The sequence below is a fragment of the Suncus etruscus genome, chromosome 14, assembly GCF_024139225.1.
Source record: "Suncus etruscus isolate mSunEtr1 chromosome 14, mSunEtr1.pri.cur, whole genome shotgun sequence".
Classification (NCBI taxonomy): domain Eukaryota; kingdom Metazoa; phylum Chordata; class Mammalia; order Eulipotyphla; family Soricidae; genus Suncus; species Suncus etruscus.
Window position 1 is genome coordinate 50,491,239 of NC_064861.1, and position 22,337 is coordinate 50,513,575.

At 47.8% G+C, this 22,337-nt stretch overlaps 1 protein-coding gene across 4 annotated transcripts in view; it reads left to right on the forward strand.

The window, feature by feature from the left end:
- GNAO1 (G protein subunit alpha o1) overlaps positions 1 to 22,337 on the forward strand; it is a 149,504-nt gene that overhangs the window by 71,538 nt on the left and 55,629 nt on the right. For all 4 annotated transcript variants that reach the window (XM_049786082.1, XM_049786083.1, XM_049786080.1 and 1 more), the window contains exon 3: positions 20,287 to 20,428. In XM_049786082.1, the coding sequence (XP_049642039.1) occupies positions 20,287 to 20,428 (142 nt within the window). The remainder of the gene's footprint in view (positions 1 to 20,286; positions 20,429 to 22,337) is intronic.

A 22,337-nucleotide genomic window follows, 5' to 3' on the forward strand; every position in this document is an offset into this window, starting at 1 on the left:
GGAATGTTTGCTGTCCCATGGGAGCCACAATGAAATAGTCTTTTTTGACTGCTTTCTGGATGCTCTGTGGTTTCCTTTTGATTCCCTCTCAATTCTAGAATGATCTAGGAGTGACTGCCTTCATTTCTAGGTCAATGTGTTTCTTATCACTTCTAAACACTTCTAATTTTATAGATTGTGATTAGAGAATGTGGTCTATAAAAGCTTTCCTTTGTTAAATTTCTTTAGGTTTTATCTCTGCCACACAAAGCATAATCAATAAATGGTCCGGATCCTAAAAATAACCCATTCTCTCTGCAGGAAATAGAAGGCCCTGCTGGTTTCTAGTAATTTCTGTTATTTAATTAATTTGTACTTACAAGTTTATTTTTTGTTTTTGGTTTTTTTTTTTTTGGGTGGGGGTGGAATTGTTTGTTGGCTTGTTTTTGTTTTATGGCCATACGTGGCATTGCTCAGAGACTATTCTTTGCACTGTGCTCAGGAGTGGTTCTTGGCAGTGGCCAGAAGACTTATTTAGTGCTGGGGATTTGAACCATTATGGCTGGACTTTATGACAAGCACCTTACCTCCTGTACTGTCTCTTCAGCCCCTTGTTCATTTTTAAATTTTTACATTTCTTGTGGCACTGTGAGGGGGGTGAAGAAGGGGGTGTTCTTTTTATGACTGAAACCAAAGTACAATCATGTTTGTAATCATGGTGTTTAAATACAGATATTATTCTTAATTTATTTATTTTTGGTTTTGAGGTCACACCCAGCAGCATTCAGGGGGTTACGTTCAGAAATCTCTCCTGGCAGGCTCGGGGGACCCTATGGGATGCTGGGATTCGAACCACGGTCCTTCTGCATGCAAGGCAAATGCTTTACCTCCATGTTATCTCTCTGGCCCCTAAATAAAGATATTATTTAAAAAAAAAAACAAAACTCAATCTGGAGTTTCAGAGCACTGGATTAAATACAGGTGGATTAAACACTGAACTAAACAAACAAATTTACATTTCACAAACAATTTTCCATCTTTCATTCTACTTTACACAGTTACTTTCTCTGCTGTGTGTCATGCATGTAAGTTTATCTTGGTTGTAACTTCTTCATGGTGCTAGTTTTATTGTTATCATTCTCTTCATTGTCCTCTGCAGAGTTATTAACTAAAAACTTCCCCTAATTCCTTTGTGTACTTCTGCTCCCTCCAGTTTGCGTTTGCCTGGTATCTACGTGCCTATGTATTTATCATTCACATTTTTCTTTATTTTGATTTATTTTTGAGAGTGGGGTGTGTGTGTGTTTACAGTTTGAGACACATCAGCTCTCCTCAGGGGTGTGTGTGTGTGTGTGTGTGTGTTTACAGTTTGAGACACATCAGCTCTCCTCAGGTGTGTGTGTGTGTGTGTGTGTGTGTGTGTGTGTGTGTGTGTGTGTGTGTGTGTGTGTGTGTTTACAGTTTGAGACACATCAGCTCTCCTCAGGCACTATTCTGGCTTTGCTCAGGAGTGACTCCTGGCAGTGCTCAGGGACCCAATGCTAGGGATTCAAACCAATGTGGCAGTTGCCTAAGTCTCATGCAAGGCCTTATCTCCTGTACTCTCTTTCTGGCCCCTTGTTTATTATTATTTTTAACTCATCTTCTATCGCTTCATGAGAAATTTCATCCTTTAAGCGATGAACTTGATTTTATTTCTTCCATCTACTGGTATGTTTTTAATTTCCTTTTATCACTATCGCTGTGTTTTTCTTTTGTCTTGTTTGCACTGGTTTCATGGCGTTGCTTTGCATTTCAGTTTTTTCCATGTCACTTTGGACGGGCTCTACTTTTCCATCTTATTAAAGGTTACATTCTTTTCCCCTTAATTCATAATCAAATTCATATTGCCTTACTGTTATTTAAAAACAAGATAACATGAAATAACCACTTCTCCATTCATTTTCTCCTGTTTTCCTACCTTCATGATGAGGCTTTCAACTTCATTCCCTTCTGCAGATGATTCCTTCCTTACAGGGCTTTCAGGTTCCTTTTTTCCCCCGGGATGCTTTTGGTTTTGTCAGGATAATTGAATCTTTTTAGCTCTGAGCTGGAGTTGGAATTTCCCTCTCTGAGTATGTCCCTTCTGTGTTCAGAGCCTGTATTTAACAGAGGCCTTCCCAGAGAAACCCTCCCACCCTATCCTGCATTAAGATTCGGTGTGCGGGGAGAGAAGGAAGCTAGTGTTTGAGCCAGTTTGTATCCTTATCCTCATTTCCTGGTCTGTTCACCTCCATCTCTTCTCTCCCATCTGGTACCTTTGTTTGCTACTTTAAGAATTCTCGGGGCCGGAGTGGTGGCAAAAGCAGTAGAGCATTTGCCTTGCACATACTGACCTAGGACCGAGGTTCTATCCCCCGATGTCCCATATGGTCTCCCAAGCCAGGAGCGATTTCTGAGCGCATAGCCAAGAGTAACTCCTGAGCATGATCGTATGTGTGTGGATGATACATTCTGTAAATTCTTGCAAACCTGAACATTGTTTGGCCCTGAAGAACAATGGCATAGTATTTGTTGAGCGGCCCAATTCATTTATCTGGCCTCCTACTCTCAATTATCTTAGAGATCAAAGAAAGTTTTTTTTTTCCCTTTGAATTTTTTTTTTTTCCGGATGGGGGCAAAACCAGCTGTACTCAGGGCTTACTCCTGGCTCTTTACTTAGGGATTACATCTGTCAGTGCTTGGGACCTTACGTGATGCCAATAATCAGAGCCAAGTCAGGTAGCAACCACTATACTATCTCTCTGGCCCCATCTTTGGGTTTTTTGTTTGTTTGTTTTTAATTTTGGAGCCACACCCAGTGACACCCAGGTTACTCCTGGCTCTTCTTAGAAATTACTCCTGGGATCCAGAAATTACTCAGGATCATATGGGATGCCCGGGATCGAACCCAGGTCAGCTGCTTGTAAGGCAAACACCCTACCTGCTGTGCTCTTGTTCTTGCCTCCATTCCTGGGATTTTTTGTTTTGTTTTGTTTTTGGAACATACCCAGAGACACTCAGTGGTCACTGCTGGCTATGCGCTCAGAAATCGCTCCTGGCTTGGGGGACCATATGGAATTCCTGGATTTGAACCACCATCTGTCCTGGATCAACTGCATGCAAGGCAAATGCCCTATTGCTGTGCTATCATTCTTGGCCCCTTGGGATTTTTTTTAAGGCTTTATATTCTTCCACCAAATTGAGGAATTTTACTAAGGTAACCGACAAGTATGTCTTTTCTTGTCATCCTTCTGGAACTTTGCGAGCTCTTTTAATCTGCAGACTCAAGGCTTTTTTTTTTTGCCTAGTGCAAGGGAATCATGCTCCTTAGTTATTGGCTGTTCTCCATCATCTCGTTTCTTCCTCTAGAAGTCTCACTAGTCCCAAGGTAGATCTCCCAGGATCTGTCCTTCAGATCTTTCTTTTTTCTTTTTCCTTATGGATTCTCTTTACTGTTTTTTTTTTTGTTTTGTTTTGTTTTTTTTTTATTCTCATGGATTCTCTATTTTCATGCCATTTTTTTTTTAACTTTCCCCAGCAAAACTTTATTTTGTCATATGTTGCTGTTTCATGCCATTCTTTGAGCTAATTTTATTCCCCTTTGTTTGGCCTTCCAACTCACTAATTCCCATTTTCAACACAATTCTCCTACTGTAGCTGGAAAGGCTTTGCATGACTGTGCAGAGAGTCTCCAGTGTTGGCCCTGATGGATATTAGGGCCCTTATGTTTGTATTTGTCTTCTGAAGTCACTCTTCTTCACCAAGTGTGATATTCTGCAGAGATTCCAGGGCACCTTTGGAGTGTTCTTTCTACTTCATCTGGAATCAAACCTGGATCAACTGCATGCAAAGCCAAGCACCTTATATGCTGTCCTATTACTTCACCCCAAAGACCACTTTTTTCAACTTCTTCTCAGAAAAAGTAGGGCTGACACTCAAAACCGCTCTTCCCTTCATTAGCCACATGGAAGGTCCATGGGTGTCTTTTGGGCAAGTTTCTCCCAGTATCAGAAAATTTGAATGCTAAACTCTGAATACACAGAAAGAAGTTAGTCTCTGAGTAGAAGGGAGAGTTGCCCAGGCCAGTTTTTCAATCTTTTCTCCCCAATTGGCCCTGTCTGCACAAAGGCATTGTTATTCCTCAGGCTGGGAGGGGATAGTCTCTCAGGACACCATGCTCCCAGATTCTCCACATCTCTTGTTGCTGGGGGATCCCTTGAGACTGGTTGACTCCCTGCCCTTTTTCTTCATTCCTCCCTGCACTGGCACCCTGAACTTCTGACATTCTCTGTAACCCCTTTTCCATTTTCTCCACTTGAACCAGACACAGGAGTAGATTTGAGAGCCACAAAACCCCAGTTTTTATGCAGTGCAGGCTAGGCACCACACCCTCTGCAATAGTAACAGGGATCCAGGGATAATCAAATCCTGTGATGGGAAAAATTCTGTTTTTTCCCCCCTTTGGATTTTTTTTCAGGTCTTCTGATTATGATAAGTAGCTTAAGTTTGGTGTTACTATGTCTTTGACACCTCTTTAACACTTATTAATAATCTCCCTTTTAAGAAAGAATGAAAGGGAAAGGGAGAAAGCTGTCATGTTCAGACTCCAATATACAGCAGTCATCAAATTCAGCCTGAGTGAGGGAGGTTGGATGGGGATCAGTAGTTCCTTGAGGGGGACCGGTTTCAGCAATGTCTCTTGAAGTGGAAATGTGGTCCATGGTTGGAGCCTTTATGCAACCCAATTCAAGGATTGGATTCTTTTCTCCATACCCCTGGGCTGGTACCTTTTCCACTTGCCAGCTAAGTGCCTTTCCACTGGCGTTCCCACAAGGGATGTTTCCCATCGCTCTGGGGCAGCTTCTCCATAGCCAAAGACCACATGATTGTTATTAGCTTTCCATGCGTCTGACCAAGCAGCGCTAAGTGCAGACATGGACCTTGGCCAAGCTCGCAGCTGTGCGGAAACTTCTGGTTGGATGTGCCTCTGTGGGATGTGGGGGGGGGGGGGGCGACTTGATATCTTCCAGCAAGACTGCACAAATGATGAATGTACCCGGAGTCCATTCAATTCGTTGGTTACACTTTCTGTGCCCATTCTTGGGGACTATCCCAGTCCTGGCTGCTTCCCAGAGGATGACACTTGAAGTGTCTCTGAAAGATGATCATTCTGCTAGGAACAGGTGACTGAGGTCATTAGCAGTTTCTTTGTAGAGGACACATGGCCAGGGCCTGTGAGTCACTGGAGGCCATACAGAATGGACAGTGAGGCCCAGAAAGACCACTAGGCATATCTGAGTCAAGGAGGGGCCAGAAATCAGTCTCTTCTTATGAGGATTCTTCTGATTTATAAATATTTAATCAATTGAATAAAAACATAAACAATAGCAAAAAAGACCAAAGACCAAACAAAATCCGTTTATTCCTGGCACTGGTCCAGGCTTCAAGTGGCCAGAGTGTGGGGCCAGTGGTGGCTTCTTGTCCCCCTTTCATTGCTGTGAGATGGGGGTAGAAGAGGACACAGCTTCAGTATTCAGTGCCACTGTTTCTTAGCTCTGAGATATGGGCCTGGCAACCAGCTGGCCCCTCTGCTTCAGTGTCCCTTCCTGTAAAATCAAGATAACTTTGCATCTTACAGCTGTTTGTTTTTGTGGCAGATTAATGGAGATTTGCAATCAAGTGGCCCCTACTCGGCATTTGCATACCAGACACTATATCCTCCTAGTGATATCTGAGAAAATGGGGAGCATGAAGGTCTGTCACCTTTCCTCGGAGCCCACATGTCTACAGCCAGAGTCTGTCAACCCCTGACCACTCCCTGCTTCCTTGCCTGCCTGTGCACCTACACATCCTGGGAGCTCTGACATCAGTACCCATGGGGGAAACCCCCAGTCCTGCACTGTGTCCCCACTCTCCTGAGGCTGGAAGCAGAAGGGACAGACTGGTATTGGTTGGGTCATTCCAGGGTGTCTGTGCAGCTTGGCCTATTCCTGAGAGTGCTACTCACTTCCTCTGACTTGATGGAAGCTGTTCCTTAGCGTGGAAAATGCAGGGGCACAAGCTCTTCCTGGGATCCTGGGACTGATGAGCGCTGATGTGTCAGACTCTCTCCGTGCTGAACTGCGGGGAAACTGCATATTCACCTATATGTGTGCACACTACTGGCCAAAGAGCCTCAATGATGGGCACTGGTAACAGGCACCAGTCAGCAACCTTGTATGTGTTGGGTGAGCTGGGCCAGCCCACTTCCCGAGATCTGGATCAGTGTCTGGCTGTAGGTATCTGCCTCTTCTCCCGGGCATCCACATAGCAAAGGCCATACAGTGGCTGCCGAGCTCAATTCTGCCCCCAGACTGGAGCCCTATTGCTGTGCCTATCTTCAATGCCACAGTGTCCCTGTACCCAATGCCACAGTGCCCCTGTACCCAGTCATCTCTTGGCACAAGTGACTTCAGACTGTGGTCTGAACCATTGGCTGTGGTGGCCATAGCATCAGAGAGAGTGACACATGGTAGGGGGCACACTAGGCAGTGTCCTGCATTCCCTAGGACTGAGCTTAAGTGCCCATCTCTTTTTCATCCTGCCTGTAACCCAGGGCAGGCATGTGAGTGCTGAAGGTGAGCTGGCAGGGTAGAAGCTGGTGCAGGAGACCAAACATTAGTGTGTGATGAGGACAGAGCTCTCAGTACCAGGAGGGCATGGGGAGGGGGGCCCAGATGGGGGTTTAGGGCCTGGTTGGCCACAGAAGCCCCAACCCCATGAATTGGACCCATTGTTGCATGTAAATACCCACTACCATACTCCCCGTCCCCACATCTTTCCAACTGGTCACCTTGTCTCTCGCCAGTCTAGGTTCTTTCCTTTGTAAAGGTGCTAGGCCATGAGCATTCCTCGGAAGCTGGGTCTGCTGGGTAGAGGGGGCATGGGCTCTGGGGACACCACTGCTTTCTTGGTGTTAGCTCAGAATCTGGCTTGGTCTTTGTAGTTGTTGCCAAGATGAGAGTATCAGGAGGATTAGGCTTAGAGGTGTTGGTTTAGTGCTGGGGTTTGAGAGTCACTGGCCAGCATCTTCTACCCCAGGACTGGGATGCAGTGAACTGTGTAGTGTTGGGACAGCAGGCTGTGTGCGTCCCCTCAATTCTACCTGAACTCTGGTGAGGAGAGTCCAGCCGAAGTGAGAGTCTCACCAGGGACGGGGGGTCTCCTTGTCTTTACTGGAAACTGGTGCCAACCAATTACCACTTGGAATACCCTGACTTCTGGCCACAGTGGCTCTGAAATGCATATAGGTAGGTACCCATGCCTGTGGCTCGAATTCAGGCTGGCACCACCAAGGAGAGAAAAGGGAGCAGAGCTGCCAAGGGCAGTTCCCACAGAAGGGGAAGGCACAGAGAGCTACTTGTGGCCCAGATCCTTCTGTGCCACAGTCACAGGCTTGTACAGGCCTGGCCCTAGCTCTGTCTGGTGACAGTTGGCATCTACCTTGCCTGCTTCTGGCCTGTTCCCTTATTAGAAATAGCATCTCCCTAACGGATTCTGCAAGTCACTATCACTAGGACATGGAGCTGCCTTGTATAGCTGAGACAGCAAGAGCTAAGGGCCTGATCTCCTTCTCCTTTGGTTTGGCTTCAAGCCTTTTCAAATAGTCTTCAAGGGGCCTGAACTATAGTACAGTGGGGAGGGAGCTTTCCTTGTGCTCAGCTGACCTGGGTTTGATCCCAGCATCCTGTAGGTTTCCCAAGCCCCGTCAGTAGTGTTAAACCTGAGTACAGAACCAGGAGTATCCCTGAGCATTTACCGGGTGTGACTCTCCAGAAAAAAATAAAATAGTCTTCAAAATAAATAAAATAGTTTTTCATCTTCAAGGCTGTCCAGAGGATCATTTAAGAACAGAGTCAGGAATAAGCCCTGAGCATTGCTGTGTGTGGTTCCCTGCCTTCCCCCCCCCCAAAAAAAAAAAAAAAAGGCTTTCTTACTATCAGCTCAGTGCAGAGATCACTCCCTGGTGTGCTGGGGGTACACCATGTCCAGGGAGCAGATGTGGGACTCCCACACAAGGAACATGTGCTCCAGCCTTTACACCTTCTCACCAGCCCTCAAGGACCTTATTTCTCAAATGGTATTTTTTTTTCAAGCGATACAACTTTTCCCCACCACAGTCCAAGCTGGGGCCTGGTCCTTTTTTAGAAGAGTGCAGCTCCTTTAGCTTTCACATTGCACCTCCAGCAGGCCTGGGGGCTCTCTGTCAGCTGCCTGCTTCTCCATCCAGTTGGAAATTCAATGCCCTCTTGGAGGTAGGATTTGAGGGGCTCCTACTCAGGCCATTGAACTTGAAGCTGGGGAGAAGATGCAAGCCCTGAATCCACCTGTCCTCCACTGGGATCAGACTAGATGTCCCTGTGCCCACTCATGATGGGGCTCCAAGCACTGGGGGCCACTCTGGGGCACAGTTGTCCCTCTCTGCAGGGACCGGGAAGACCTGGATTTGTAGGTCAGGGACCGAGATGGCACCAACCTGAGACAGAACTAATCTGCAGGCATGCCACCGACAGGCTCTGAGGTGGCCGCATTGGTCACTGAACAGGGTGGGCTGGACAAAATCCATTCCTGCCCCAAGAATAGGCAGTATTGGAACTGAAGAGGCCAGGACAAAGGATGGGAAGAGGTCCACATTTGGGCAGACCCTGCCCTGGGAAAGCACGCATGTTAAGGTTTTGGTTAGTGTTCAGGTCTGGCCCTTACTTCCTTCTTGTCCATGCCCCCCTTTTCTCTCTCATCTGTGTTCCAGTCACCATCATGTACTCTCAGAATTGCCTGTACCCTGGGCTCCTCAGACCTTTGCCAGAAATGCTTCCCCTCAGCTGCAGCCCAGGCCCCTCTTCCACGCCTAGTCCTCCAGCTTCACTTATACCACATTTCCTGGTTCCTACCTCATCCCTTCCACCACACACCGCTGGCCCTTTTGTTCTTTGCCCTGCTAACACCAGATTTTAGTGTCTCCTGCCCTGTTGGACTGGTCTCACCCCAGGTGCTGAAATGTACCCAGGCATAGTGGCTGTCAGCGGGCATGGAAGGGTCAGAGAGGGACAGGGAGTCAGTGGAATGGGAAGGAGGCTGTGGGCAGGAGCAAGAGCCTTGAACCTTGCCAGAAGGAGCTGTTGGGTCTCTGAGCCCTTTCTACCCCTCTCAGAGCTCTAGGACAGCAGCAAGGTAGCCTGACCCTGCCATGATCTCACAATACATTAGGACACCTCCAGTGTCCTGCCTCTGATCATCCAGTGGTGGTCACATCAATCATTCAGGCCTCTGGTCTTATAGCACTCAAGGTACAGGAAGCCAGGAAACAGACAGAGGTGATTCAAGAAACAGTGGTGTCCTATATGGTCACCAGAGCCAGGAACAATTTATGAGTGCATAGCCAGGAGGAACCCCTGAGCGTCACCAAATGTGGCCCAAACTCCTCCCCCCCAAAAAAAGAAACAGTGTCATATCCTTTATTATTAAGGTTGTAGTTGAGCAACAAGGCGGCAGTAAAGTTAAGGAAAGTGGTTCCGATGGACAGTTCTGCCCCTTCACCCCAACAGAGTGCTCAGGACCCTCCACCACTGATCTGGTATCACTTCTGGTTCATCTCTTCCCCCTCTCCCACCCCGACCCCACCCAGTATCTCCATCCCACAGTAAAAAATTTGTCTCATTTACACTGTTCCCTTGCTCTGCTTGTCTGCACATCACAGCCCTATCATCTGGTGTATGCACATATTTGTTTACTTACTCATTAATAGTATTAATAAACAACATTTTATATTAATCCATACCCAATATTAATATAATATCAACAATATAATATAAAACAATATTATGTTAATATGATATAATAATGATATTAATAATGGCTGCTCATGTACATAATTGTAACATTACACATACCCTCCTTCCCAAAAGATGCTGATCCCTCCTCTCTCACACACACCCCAACTCAACTGTGTGGATAAATTGTCATGTAGTTGTTGCCTTGCTGTATCTTCATGTCTCACATATGAGGATTGTTCTGTGTCTGCCCTTTCCCTTCAAACTGACTTCACTTAGCACAATAACGTCTAGTTCTATCCATGTTGCTGTCAGTTGCAAGACTCTTCTTTCTTAGATCTGCATAGTATTCCATTTTGTGTGTGTGTGTGTGTGTGTGTGTGTGTGTACACGTACCACAAGTTCTCAATTCATCCACCTGTAGTTGGGTTGTTTCAATATTCTGGTTATTGTACTATGTGCATTGATAAACATAGTTGTACATATATAATTTCAAATTAATGTTTGTGTTTGGGAATAGAAACTAAGAATGGTATTACTGGATTACATGGCAGTTCCATATATATATAATATAAACATGTATATTAATAATATATGTTATAGTATATCATAGTATATATTATATATGTAAATCTTCATATTGCTTTCCAGGAGGTTGAACCAGCCATCATCGGGTATTTGTCCACTTTCTGACTCAGTTTGCTCCCCTTGACACCCCAAGCTCCATCTATCTTGTAGCAGAAGACAGTGTTTTCATAATTTCTTACAGCCCCTTAGTCTTCCTTACTACTTTATGCTTAATTCTGGAGTATCTTCCAAGAACTGCCTGTTCATTGACAACTAGAGTTTTGTTAATAGAAGTGTGGCATCTACCTATTAGGATTTGAATCAGTGTGTCAACCTTGAGTTGGTTCAATAGGTTTTTAGTCTGGAGGTTCAATAGATTCTGAGAATCATATCCCTTCACTGCCATGAGCCAACCTTGTGCTGGACATGTATCTTTTAGTCAGCTTTCCCTGTGGAAAAGACTTGTTTCACCATCACACGTGGGGCCTTGTGCTGGGAACTTAGTTTTTATCATCAAATCACAGGTGGGCCTGATAGTCAAGAAAGGTCTCCAGCATATCCTATGGCCCCTTTGGCCTGCCATTCTGTGTGCTGGCATCTAACCTCATAGTCCCAGGCAGGTGACCATGAATGACTACAGTCCCTTCTCCTCACACTGTCACATCTCCTGCACAAAGCCAGGCTTCAGGGGTAGAAGGGAGGCAGGCAGAAGGTCTGTTCTTAGAGTCCTTCCTTTGGCTCTGGCAGGAAACCTCCTTTTGCAGAGGCATATTCAGCAAGGACCCTCAGTCTTGCTTTGACAGGACATGTGGCCTCATTGCTGCAAGGAGGTCAAGGGAGTGTGTGAGGGAAGGGTAGTAGGAAGTCAGAGTGTCTGGAGCACGTCTTCACATTGGTCTTTGGCTTTATTTCCAAAGTTTACTGGCTGTGGTGTCCAGAATTTCTGGTAGGGGCCGGAGAGATAGAACAATGGTAGGGCATTTGCCTGCATACAGCCGATCCAGGACGGACAGTGATTCAAATCCTGGCATCTCATATGGTCCTTTGTGCCTGCCAGGAGCAATCCCTGAGTGCCGCCGGGTATGACCCCCCCCCCAAATAAACAAACAAAAAAAAGTTCTTGGTAGGCAGAGACCCACTTCATAGGCAGTGAAATCTGAGGTGACATCGCAAACAAAATGAGACAAACAAGAAGATTTTGTCAGATTACTGCTGTTTGTTGCCATGGTTGGAACCTTGCCCTACAGTGCTCAGGGGTTACTCCTGGGGGCACTCAAGGAGCTCTGTGGTGCTGGGGTCAAACTTGGTTCTGCCAGTGCAAGGCAAACACTGACCCGCCATCCCTTCTCTCCTCATCAGAGTGGTCCCCATATACAGAATGACGTGCTTCCATAAAAAGTGATTTGTTCTTGGAACTGGAGAGATAGCATGGAGGTAAGGTGTTTGCCTTTCATGCAGAAAGACGGTGGTTCAAATCCCGGTATCCCATGTGGTCCCCTGTGCTTGCCAGGGGCAATTTCTGATCGTGGGGCCAGGAGTGACCCCTGGGCACTGCCGGGTGTGACCCAAAAACCAAAAAAAAAAGTGATTTGTTCTTTTATGGGAGTGGGTGCCTCCCAAGAAATACTCAGAGGGGTTCAAGGACTACTTTTGGTAATTGAGTCTTGCTGTGCAGTCCTGAAGGTCCAGTATGTGAGCCCAGGGGTACACCTGGCAGTATTTGAGAGGCATGAAGTGACAGGGACTGAAATTGGCATTTGGTATTGTGCTACTTCCCTGACTCCTGATTTGAGTTTCTTCCAAAGAATAGCTTTTTGTTGTTGTTATTGTTGTTGTTATTTTTCTGCCACACCCGGTGACTCTCAGGGGTTACTCTTGGCTATGTGCTCAGAAATTGCGCCTGGCTTGAGGGATCATATGGGACACTGGGGTATTGAACCGTGGTCCATCCTAGGCTAGCTTGCGCAAGGCAGACGCCTTACCGCCCCCAACAAATAGCTTTTTAAAAATAAAATATGGGGGTGGGGTATAAGGGGAGACTGGAGAGAATGGGCCTGGGTTCGATCCCTGGCATCCCATATGGTTCCTCGAGCTTGCCAGGAGTGATTTCTGAGCACAGAGCCAGGAGTAACCTCTGAATGCCACCAGATGTGGTCCAAAAACATAAATAAATAAATAAATAAATAAATAAATAAATAAATAAATGCAGGGGACCAGAGCAGTAGTAGAGGAGGTAGGGTGTTTGTCCTTACATACAGCTGACCTGGGTTTATTTTCTGATACCCAGTAATGGTTCCGAATCCTGCTAGGAGTTATCCTTGAGCTCAGAGCCAGGAACAAGTCGTGAGCATCACTGGGTGTGACCCAAAAACCAAAACCAAACAAACCTTAAAATAATAAGATACTGAAGAATTGGGCTGGAGAGATAGCACAGCACTAGGGTGTTTGCCTTGCACAAGGCCAATCCAAGACCTTACCTTGGTTCTATCCCATATGGTCCTTCAAGCCTGGAGCTTTTTCTGAGTGCATAGCTAGGAGTAATATGCACCACAGGGTGTGGCCTGAAAAGTAAAAAAGAAAAGAAGATACTGAAGCCTTTTTTTATTTTAAGCACTTATTTATTTGGGGTTTGGGGCCATACCCAGTGGTGCTCAGGGGTTACTCCTGGCTCTGTGCTCAGAAATCACTCCTGGGGCTGGAGAGATAGCACAGCGGTAAGGCATTTATTTGCCTTGCATGCAGAAGGACAGTGGTTCGGATCCTGGCATCCCATATGGTCCCCCGAGCCTGCCTGGGGCGATTTCTGAGCATAGAGCCAGGAGTAACCCCTGAATGCTGCCAGGTGTGACATCGCAAACAACAAACAAAAAATAAATAGAAATCGCTCCTGGCAGGCTTGGGGGACCATGTGGGATGCCAGGAATTGAACCATTTTCCATCCAGGGTTGACCCTGTGCAAGGCAAACACCCTACTGCTGTGCTATTGCTCCAGGCCCACTGAAGTTTTTTTTTTTTCATCAGTGAATGTCATCACCCCAGAGTAGTCATAGCCCCAATTTGGCTAAGTGTCTTTCTCTGCCCTCCTCTTTATCCCGTGACCTCCTTCCTCCCACACCAGGGCACCCATAAGTTATGCCATAAGGACCTCTCTGGGTTCTGTATGATGACCCATGGCATATCCAACACAGGTGCGTTCCAGAAGCCCCTATTAACTTGCCTGTGGCTCATCCATTCACTGGCCTCTGAAGGTTTTCTCTGTAACTGAGGCCCTAACACCCACTCTAATTTCTCCCTGGCATCACAATGGTCTTATCTTCCTCCCTGACCTTCCTGCCCCTGACAGTCCAGTGCATCACTTCCTCTTACCTGGAGGACAGGGACCCCTGGCCAGCTGCACTTTGTTTTCTCACCACAACTGGCTGGGCTGGACTCTCCTCCTGACTCTGATGGGCTGAATGCTTCTATCCTGACCCCCGGAGAGTACTGGCCACGCAGCTCAGCAGCAGAGGCTCAGCCTTGGTTCTCATGTGGATCTTAAGAGGGATGGTCATGGGGAGGCAGGGGAGGCAGCTGGGTAGAAAACAGGACGATAAATGAGGAGGTGCACTGTGCAGATGGTAGAGAAATATTGCTGCTGCAGAAGGGCTGTGAATTCCTGAGCCTCTAGAAATTAGGGTTGAAGCTTGGGTGGAGGAAGACCTTGGTCTCAACATCAGAAGCATCTGTGGCTCAGAGAAGTGGCAGTGGCTGGCCAGACCCCAATCTCCAAGGCCTCAGCCAGCCCCAAACCAGCCTGATTCTCCTCGACCCCTGCTAGCTCCCAACCCGGCCCAGCCAGACCCGTGTTAGCTCTGACCATATAAGGCCACCATCCTGCATGTCTCTGCAGCTGAAAGCAGTCCTACATCCAAAGGGGGGGAGTGAGTTGCCTGCCTCCTCCAGGGTCCCCAAAACAGTGAAGAACAGAGCCAGAGGGAAGAGGAGGCTAGGGTCTCTCCAGGGTTACAGCCTCCCAGAAAGCTCAGGCCTTGCCCCTGCCTCCGTTCCACTTCCTCCGAGGCCTTGCCAGCTTCCCATAGTTCAGCTAGTGGCCGCCCTCAGAGCCACAGTGGCCCCCTGCCTTCGCCTCTTGTTTCTTCTGGCTTACTGATTCACTGATTCACGAGTGTAGGGGTCATTCACATGCCATCTAACTTGGCCTCCCTGTGTTCTGTTACCCAGGCACAAAAGATCTAGGAGACTCTGCCTTCTTTTCACTCTTCCTCCCTCCTTCCTCAAACACATAGTCACACAAATGCACTCATTCAAACATATACAAAAACATACAAACACAGTCACACATACAATGCTCATACTCCCTCTGCCTCTGTCAGGGTCTCCTTGGAGAGCAGAAGACCTTGTGCATCTGGAGCTCTGTCTCAAGGACTCAGGTCCTGCTTTTTTTTAACAACTGCTGGGAGCTGGCCCTGCGCTGACCTCCAAAGGCTGATAGAAAATAAACTCATTTGCTAAGAGATGATCTCTGATTATAGCTGCTGTCAAAGCACAAAGCATCTTTTAGTCATGCCTGTATTTGGCTGTAAAGCAACAGAGCTCAAGTCAAATTAGCTTATGCGTGAATAAAACAGTTTCTTGGAGCTTGTCATTCAAAGGTATAGGCAGAGTGTTAGCTTCAGGCCTGGCTGGATCCAGGAGTTGGGCTGATGTCTGCAGGACTTGACTGTACCCTCAGCCACTTAGCCAGAGGAATGAAGATAAACTTGCCTATGGCCTCTGCAGAGAGCTGCTGCTGGCTGGTGCCAAGGTATCCCAATAGTCCCAGTTCTGCTCTCCTGAGCCTGGCTTTGTCTCCTCAGGTACTCAGACTGTGGCTGTGACAAGCCTAGCTCTTTCCTCAACTCCAGACCAGAGATGTGTGTCTGGTGCCCCAAGATTATCTCGTGCAGCTCTTGTAGAAAGTATTCTGGAACTGGCACTGAGCACCTGGGCAGAAGCAGCCTCTGTGGTACCAGTGACAGGACCTCACAGGGTACCTTGACACTCACCAGCTCTGTGACCTGGGTGACCACACCCAACCTCAGTGCCTTTATTTGTCAAAAAGGAGTTTGTATCTGAGGGTTTTTTTGGAAGATTCATAAGCTAAGCCCATAGCCCTGAGTGAAGCCTCCACCCTGTGCACTGCTTTCATTATTCTATGTCTTGGGTGTTTTTTGTTGTCTTTTGTTTTTGTTCAGGTCACACCTGGCAGTGCTCAGGGGTTACTCCTGGCTCTGCGCTCAGAAATTGCCCCCTGACAGGCATGGGAGACCATATGGGATGATGGGATTCGAACCACCAACTTTCCTGAATCGGCTGTGTGCAAGGTCAACGCCCTACCACAGTGCTATCTCTTCGGCTCAATGTTGTCAAAATTTTTTTAACCCAGATCTCACAAATGCTAGACATATACTTTGTCACTGATTTATGGTCCTGGCCCTATTTTGTGTCTTTTTGTTTGTTTTTGGGCCATACCCAGTGATCTCAGGGGTTATTCCTGGCTATGCGCTCAGAAATCGCTTCTGGCTTGGGGGACCAGATATGGGACACCAGGGGATCGAACTGTTATCTGTCCTAGGTTAGCACTGGCAAGGCAGACGCTTTACCACCTGCGCCACCGCTCTGGCCCTTATTTTGTGTCTTTTATATCATAAGTAAAGGAGATTCTTTAGGGGAGTTTGGGGGGTCTTGGGCTTTAGAATGATGCCATTCATAACTGCCACTTATTACCTATTTCCTGGATGATAGACCTCTATCTATGTAGCCCTCTTTGGCAGATGAGGAAATGAAAGCAGGAAGGGCCCAGCCCTTTACCACCACACTGCCATTTGCTCCACTTGGCCTCTAAGGAATTAGATGTAGCCTGAAAAAATAGAAGAGCCTTATTTGGTGCCTCTGTGTTATAGGGGGTTTTCTCAGAGCTGGGCCACCAACAATTTGCTGTTAAGTACCAGCTATGCTGGGGGACTCACTGGGGCCATACCTGGCAGTCCAGGCGCAGGAAGAGGTGTCATGCAATGCCAGAGATTAAAACTGACGCTTTGCATATGCCAGGCGTGTGTTGAGCACATGTTTGAGCAATCTCCCCAGCTCCATACTGATAGTTTGAAGGATACCTGACCCAAATGTGTGCTGGGGAAGAAAAGAAGAGGTGGGATGAAAGAAAGAAAGGCTGGAACAAGTTACCATGAAAAAACCTGAATGTTTTTCTCTGAATGGTAAGATGAGGAGCATTTGGTGTCGGTGGTGCTCTGCAGTCCAGCTTTTTTAGCATTGAGTCCTTACTACTGTGTAATTTGTGGTGGAAACAAGAGTATAAATTCCTACCCTGAAAGAGAAAGCCCCATATTAAGCTAATATAAGCCAGTTTTGAATGAGTTAGGGAACTAATAATCATGAGTTGAGTAGTTTTTCTTGGATTGCATCACTTCTGCAAACCTCACAGAAAACTACTATTTTTCTCTCAGCTACCCACAATGCCATGCTGAGATGCCAGCCCTTCCTGGGCCTAGTCCAGTCCCTCAGAATGGAAGATGGGCACTGACTGAGACCTGGGTTCTGCCCTACCCCCACTGCTCCCAGTCTATCAAATGGATAGAACTAGAACCTACCTTTGCTCATTTCTGGGTGGCATGAAGATTCAGAACAGAGTGGGCAGGAAGAGTATCATCCATCTCCTCTCAGGGTCACTGGGAGAGGTCCATGCTTGCTGGTCCCAAGGAAGCCCAAGTCACTCACCACCCAGGCCATGTGGCAGATCTGAGCATAGGGCATATGTATGTTCTATCTACCAAGCTCCACCAGGAGTTGCCCCTTAGCACACAGCCAGGAGTAAACCCTGGCCTCCCCCTCAGTAAAAGAGAATATTGTAGTTTATTCTTTAAATTAAAATTAGATTAGGAGTGTCAAACTTTAAAAAAATCTTTAACATTAAAAATCTTAGGATTCATTTTGATTTTTTTTCACTCTAAACATTCAGACTATAGTTAAGCAAGCCAGTTATAGCCTTTAATCTGATGGAGGTTAGCCTTACCCTGCAGCCCACTATGATGTGAGTCTTCTGGGGCAGCTGCAGAATGTTTTAGGGACCTTCACTCTAGCTGGTAGGAACTCAAACATCTCAGCCTCAAATGAACTTGGGGGGGGGGGGGGTTGTTCATCTTAGATGCTACCTTTTCAGGGTTTCAGTTCATTGCCCAGCTGTGAAGTCTCACACTCCTGGGCCCCATTCAGGAGTCAGGAGCCTCTCTAGTTCTCTAAATCCTCCTCTTGGCCTCTGCTCTGGGCTCTGCAGAAAGGCCACAGGAGCCACCTGCAGGAGCAGGTGAAGGTGCTGCAGGCCCTCAGCCCCACCTCTCGGGGCTGGCTACGCCCCTTCCCCTCTCTCTGAATCACAACCCAGAACTCTTAGGTCCCTGCTCACTTTTCTGTCCTGTTATCTGGTTGTTTACAGGGGAGCTAGCCACACTCTCTGAGGGCCTCTGGGGTGGCACAACCCAGCCTTGGACAGCGTGTGGACTTGGACTTACTCAGGACTTGGACCAAGTGCCCTTGGGCAAATACAAGCTCTTGAAGAGCTGATGGGCAGGTTCCAATCCTCTTCTTAGAGAACAGAGTCTAGATCGACACCAGGCAGCAGATCTAGTTTGCAAATGGAACCACTAAATTTCATCACCTAATAAATGGACAGATGAAACAAGTCTGTCCATATGATGAAATGTTAGTTATTGGAAGGTAAGAAGGAATAAAGTTTGGCCAGAGAGAACTCCAGCATGGGACAGACCTTGGTTCCATCGTTGGCATCACACAGCCCCTGGAGTCATACTTCTTTCTAAAGAATAAAACATTGGGGGCCGGGCGGTGGCGCTAGAGGTAAGGTGCCTGCCTTACCTGCGCTAGCCTTGGATGGACCGCGGTTCGATCCCCCGGCATCCCATATGGTCCCCCAAGCCAGGAGCGACTTCTGAGCACATAGCCAGGAGTAACCCCTGAGCGTCACCGGGTGTGACCCAAAAACCAAAAAAAAAAAAAAAAGAATAAAACATTGATCAATGCTATGCAGTGGAGACACACTGAAAACATTCTTCTAATGTTTTCATTAGACTAGCCACCTAAGACCATCTCTGTGATCCCATTTCTGTGGCAAGGCCGCAAGCAGCAGCTTAGGTAGATTAGCTATTGCTTTGTGTGGTTGGGGCCTGTGGAAGTGATAGCTAATGGATTCTGGGGATTGGGGGTAGAGGAACACCAGATGTCCTTAAATTATTTGCGGGGAGGGTTTGGGCCACACCCAGCGGCACTCAGAGTTTTCTCCTGGCTTTGCACTCAGAAATCGCTCCTGGCAGGCTTGGGGACAATGTGGGATGTGAGAAATTGAACCTGGGTCGGCTATGTGCAAAGCAAATGCCCTACCCAGATGTCCTTAAATTAGACTCTGGGGATCTCTACCCAGACTTGGAAATATACTTAAAACATTGACACATACATCTCATGTGTGTAGGTTTTATGGCATGTGAAATATATGTTGAGAAAATATCTCTTAAAAATGGTCTGCAGGGGGTGCCGAATCGGTGGCACTAGAGGTAAGTCCTTGCAAGCACTACCCTAGGACAAACCTCAGTTCATATGGTACCTTCAAGCCAGGATCGATTTCTGAGCACATAGCTAGGAGTAACCCCTGAGTGTCAAACAGTTATGGCCCCAAAAAACAAAAACAAGCAAACAAAAAAAATGGTCTGCAGGGTCTCGGTGAGATAGCACAGCGATAGGGTGTTTGCCTTGCATGCTGCTGACCCAGGAGGGACCCAGTTCAATTCAGGCATCCCATATGGTCCCCCAGCCTGCCAAGGGTGATTTCTGAGTGCAGAGCCAGGGGGACCCCGATCTCCACTGGGTGTGACCCAGAACCAATCAATCAGTGAATCAATCAATAAAAGTTTTATAAAAACCAGACGGGGCATAAAAAATGGTCTGTGAGCTCTTCATCCTCTAAAGGCAGTAGAAGGACGCTTGTGTTATTGTTGGACACCACTGTGTTTTCCACAGTATTGGGTGTGGCGTGTGGACTGTGAGCAAAGGAGAGCTGGCATGATACTCATAGGGGTGTACTCACTTGAGGGTGAGGTTTACAATCTATTCTCTAGGCATGGAGAGATTTTATGTGGTAAAGTGTTTTTGCACCTACTGTGGTTTCCCCAACTCTTTTCCCTGAGCACAGATCCAGGAGTTATCCCTGAGCAATACCTGTATAGTCTAACCTCTACCCTAAAATCCATCCTTCTGCAGTTACTCTGTTGTAAGGGCTCTTTCCAACCTTCTCTGCACCCCTGCCCTGCTTCTTCACTTGTTCTCCACCTCAGACCTGTCACAGGCTCACTAACTGGCTGCCACCATGTGCAAAGGGGAGGGACAATGATGCACTTGACCCTTGACATCAAAGGAACCTGGGAGTGGTGAGGGAAGAGAGTGCTAGTTGTCTTCTGAGATCTATGAGGTTCCTTTTGTTTCTTTCAAACCAACAAAAAAGGGTGGCTTGGTGGCTGCTTCCAGGCCATGGACAAGCCTGGGAATCTGTGGGATGGTTCCTGCATCTTGATGGCAGACCACATGTGGTTCACCTGTGATTCACCTGAAGGCTTCTCACAGGGTCCTCCAGGCTCCTTCCCTATAGCCCTGAAGTCTGCCCCTGAAAGGTGCTCCTTGAAGGCAGAGTTCTAAGGCTTCAAGGCCCAATTCCAGCTCCCCATCTTCTGAGCTTTTCCATTGGGGAGTCCTAGGCCTTTGCAACTGGGAGGTGAACCCTCTGTGGCACCCGCCTGTTCCAACTCCCGTAGCAGGCTCTCACCAGCTCTGCCCTTTCTCTGATTCTCTCCAGGATCATCCATGAGGATGGCTTCTCCGGAGAAGATGTCAAGCAGTACAAGCCTGTGGTCTACAGCAACACCATTCAGTCCCTGGCGGCCATTGTCCGGGCCATGGATACTCTGGGCATCGAATATGGGGACAAGGAGAGGAAGGTAGGCCATGGGCCACACCAGGAGAGTGCTGACTCTTCTGCCCCACCACTCTGTTAGTGCAGACCAGCACCCCAGCTGACCTGACAGACAGAGGCAAGAGGGTTGGCAGGGGTGGGCAGGAGGCCCTCAGAGATGGTAGCCACCGAATTCTAGGATTGGCTTTTCAGATGATGAGAGAGGTGTGAGTGTTCTAAACTAGGACTCTGCAGCATTCCCATCATCCCTTCCTAAGAACATGGTCCTTGTCTTGGGATGTTGGGACACCTTCAAAGGGCCCCTTTCTTCTTTGCCACCACAGGCTGTATTCTCTGCCTGTCCCCTGGCACACTCCCTCTTGGAGAGGCCAGTATCCTGCAGGGGTTTGTTTCCTACTGAGTTTTCCAGTGCCTGCTAAGTGCTGGTGGAAAGGCAGGAATGGAATAGCCTCTTGTTTGCATTTACATTTGCATCATTTGCATTCACTGTGGCACAAAGACAGAAACAGCAGTGTCTGGACAACTCTGCCCAGAATGGACTCTTGGGGGATAGGGTGATTCTGTATTTCTTAGACTCCCTCTGGCCTGGAGAGGAGGGAGGCAAGTGAGGATCTCTGAGTGGAGCTTCATGTCCTGGGGTCACGCTGGTACCTTCCACACCTTATACCTGGTCTTGGCTGAGGAACCAGCTCCCACACACTGGAAGATGATTCCAATCTGTTGGGGTCCAATAAAGCGCCTGTGATGCATGGCTTTTGATGTAAAAATAGATGACTAATACACAAAATACTCATGTCATGGAGCAGGTTGGCCCCACTTAGGTGATGGCTACTCCCAGCCTGGTGGATCTCTGGGGCTGCCACATCACAGACCAGCTTGGCAAGGGAAGCAGGCTGGGCCAGACTTCTGGGAGGCTGAGATAGAGCTGGTTGTACCCAGGCAGGGTTGAGTAGTAGGGCTTGGAGTGTTCTCCATCATGGACCTGCCTGTACTCTGGTCAGGTCATGAGCTGGGCCTATGTGGGGGAAAAGAGGCATTGCTACTGAGTCACACTGTGCTACCTCCACCAAGCTTGCAGGGAGCCATGCCTGTATGCACAGTGGGAGGGGCCTGGAAAACCCCCCACATTCAGCCATGCCTGTGCCTTAGCATGGGAGCCCGCCCTGGTGCTCCCCATTTTCTGGACACCTCATTCTTCTGTCCTATCACTGCTCTGTGTCATTGATGTCTACTGAGCCCCACTTGCTTCCAGCACTGTACCCACTCTCCAGCCTTGTCGCTGTGTCTCCCTCTGATCAAGGAGTGAGCTTGATGTGGGGCTCACTAAAAATAGAGGAGACAGTGCAGCATGCTCAGTGCCCTGGGCACAGCCCCTAACATGCACATGCATGTACCTGCACACATATGTGCACATATGACCACACATGTACACACGTGAGCGCATGCATGCATGTACTCTCCTACCATTTGGGACATCTTCCAGTCCATCAGTTGCTACTTTTTCTTTCCCAGTCCTCTTGCCCCGAGTCTTAAGAAAGTCTCATGTAACTGGGGAGTGTTTTCTTGGGGAGTTGTAGAAAGACTTTTCTTTTTCTTAGACAGTTTCTTTTTCCTTTTGATCATCCCAAGTCAAGGATGCATGCAGTGAGGCCCTGGTTATAGAGACGCCTGTGGCCATCCTTCCTCCTGGTCAGCAGTCCAGGCAGGAGTTGCGGGGGCATCTATAGGCGCTGTGGGCACATGGCGTCGCTGGTCCCTGTCCTACCATGCAGGACTACCAGGACAGGTGCAGGCCTGTTCCTCAGGCCTATCTGGCCACACATGGTTCCTGGTGACACCCCACATTTCCTGTGCCCAATTCTCAACTCCATTCAAACCCTCTGACTGTCCACCTTGAGCACCCTTGTCCCTTCTCATTTGGGCTCATCCTGCCT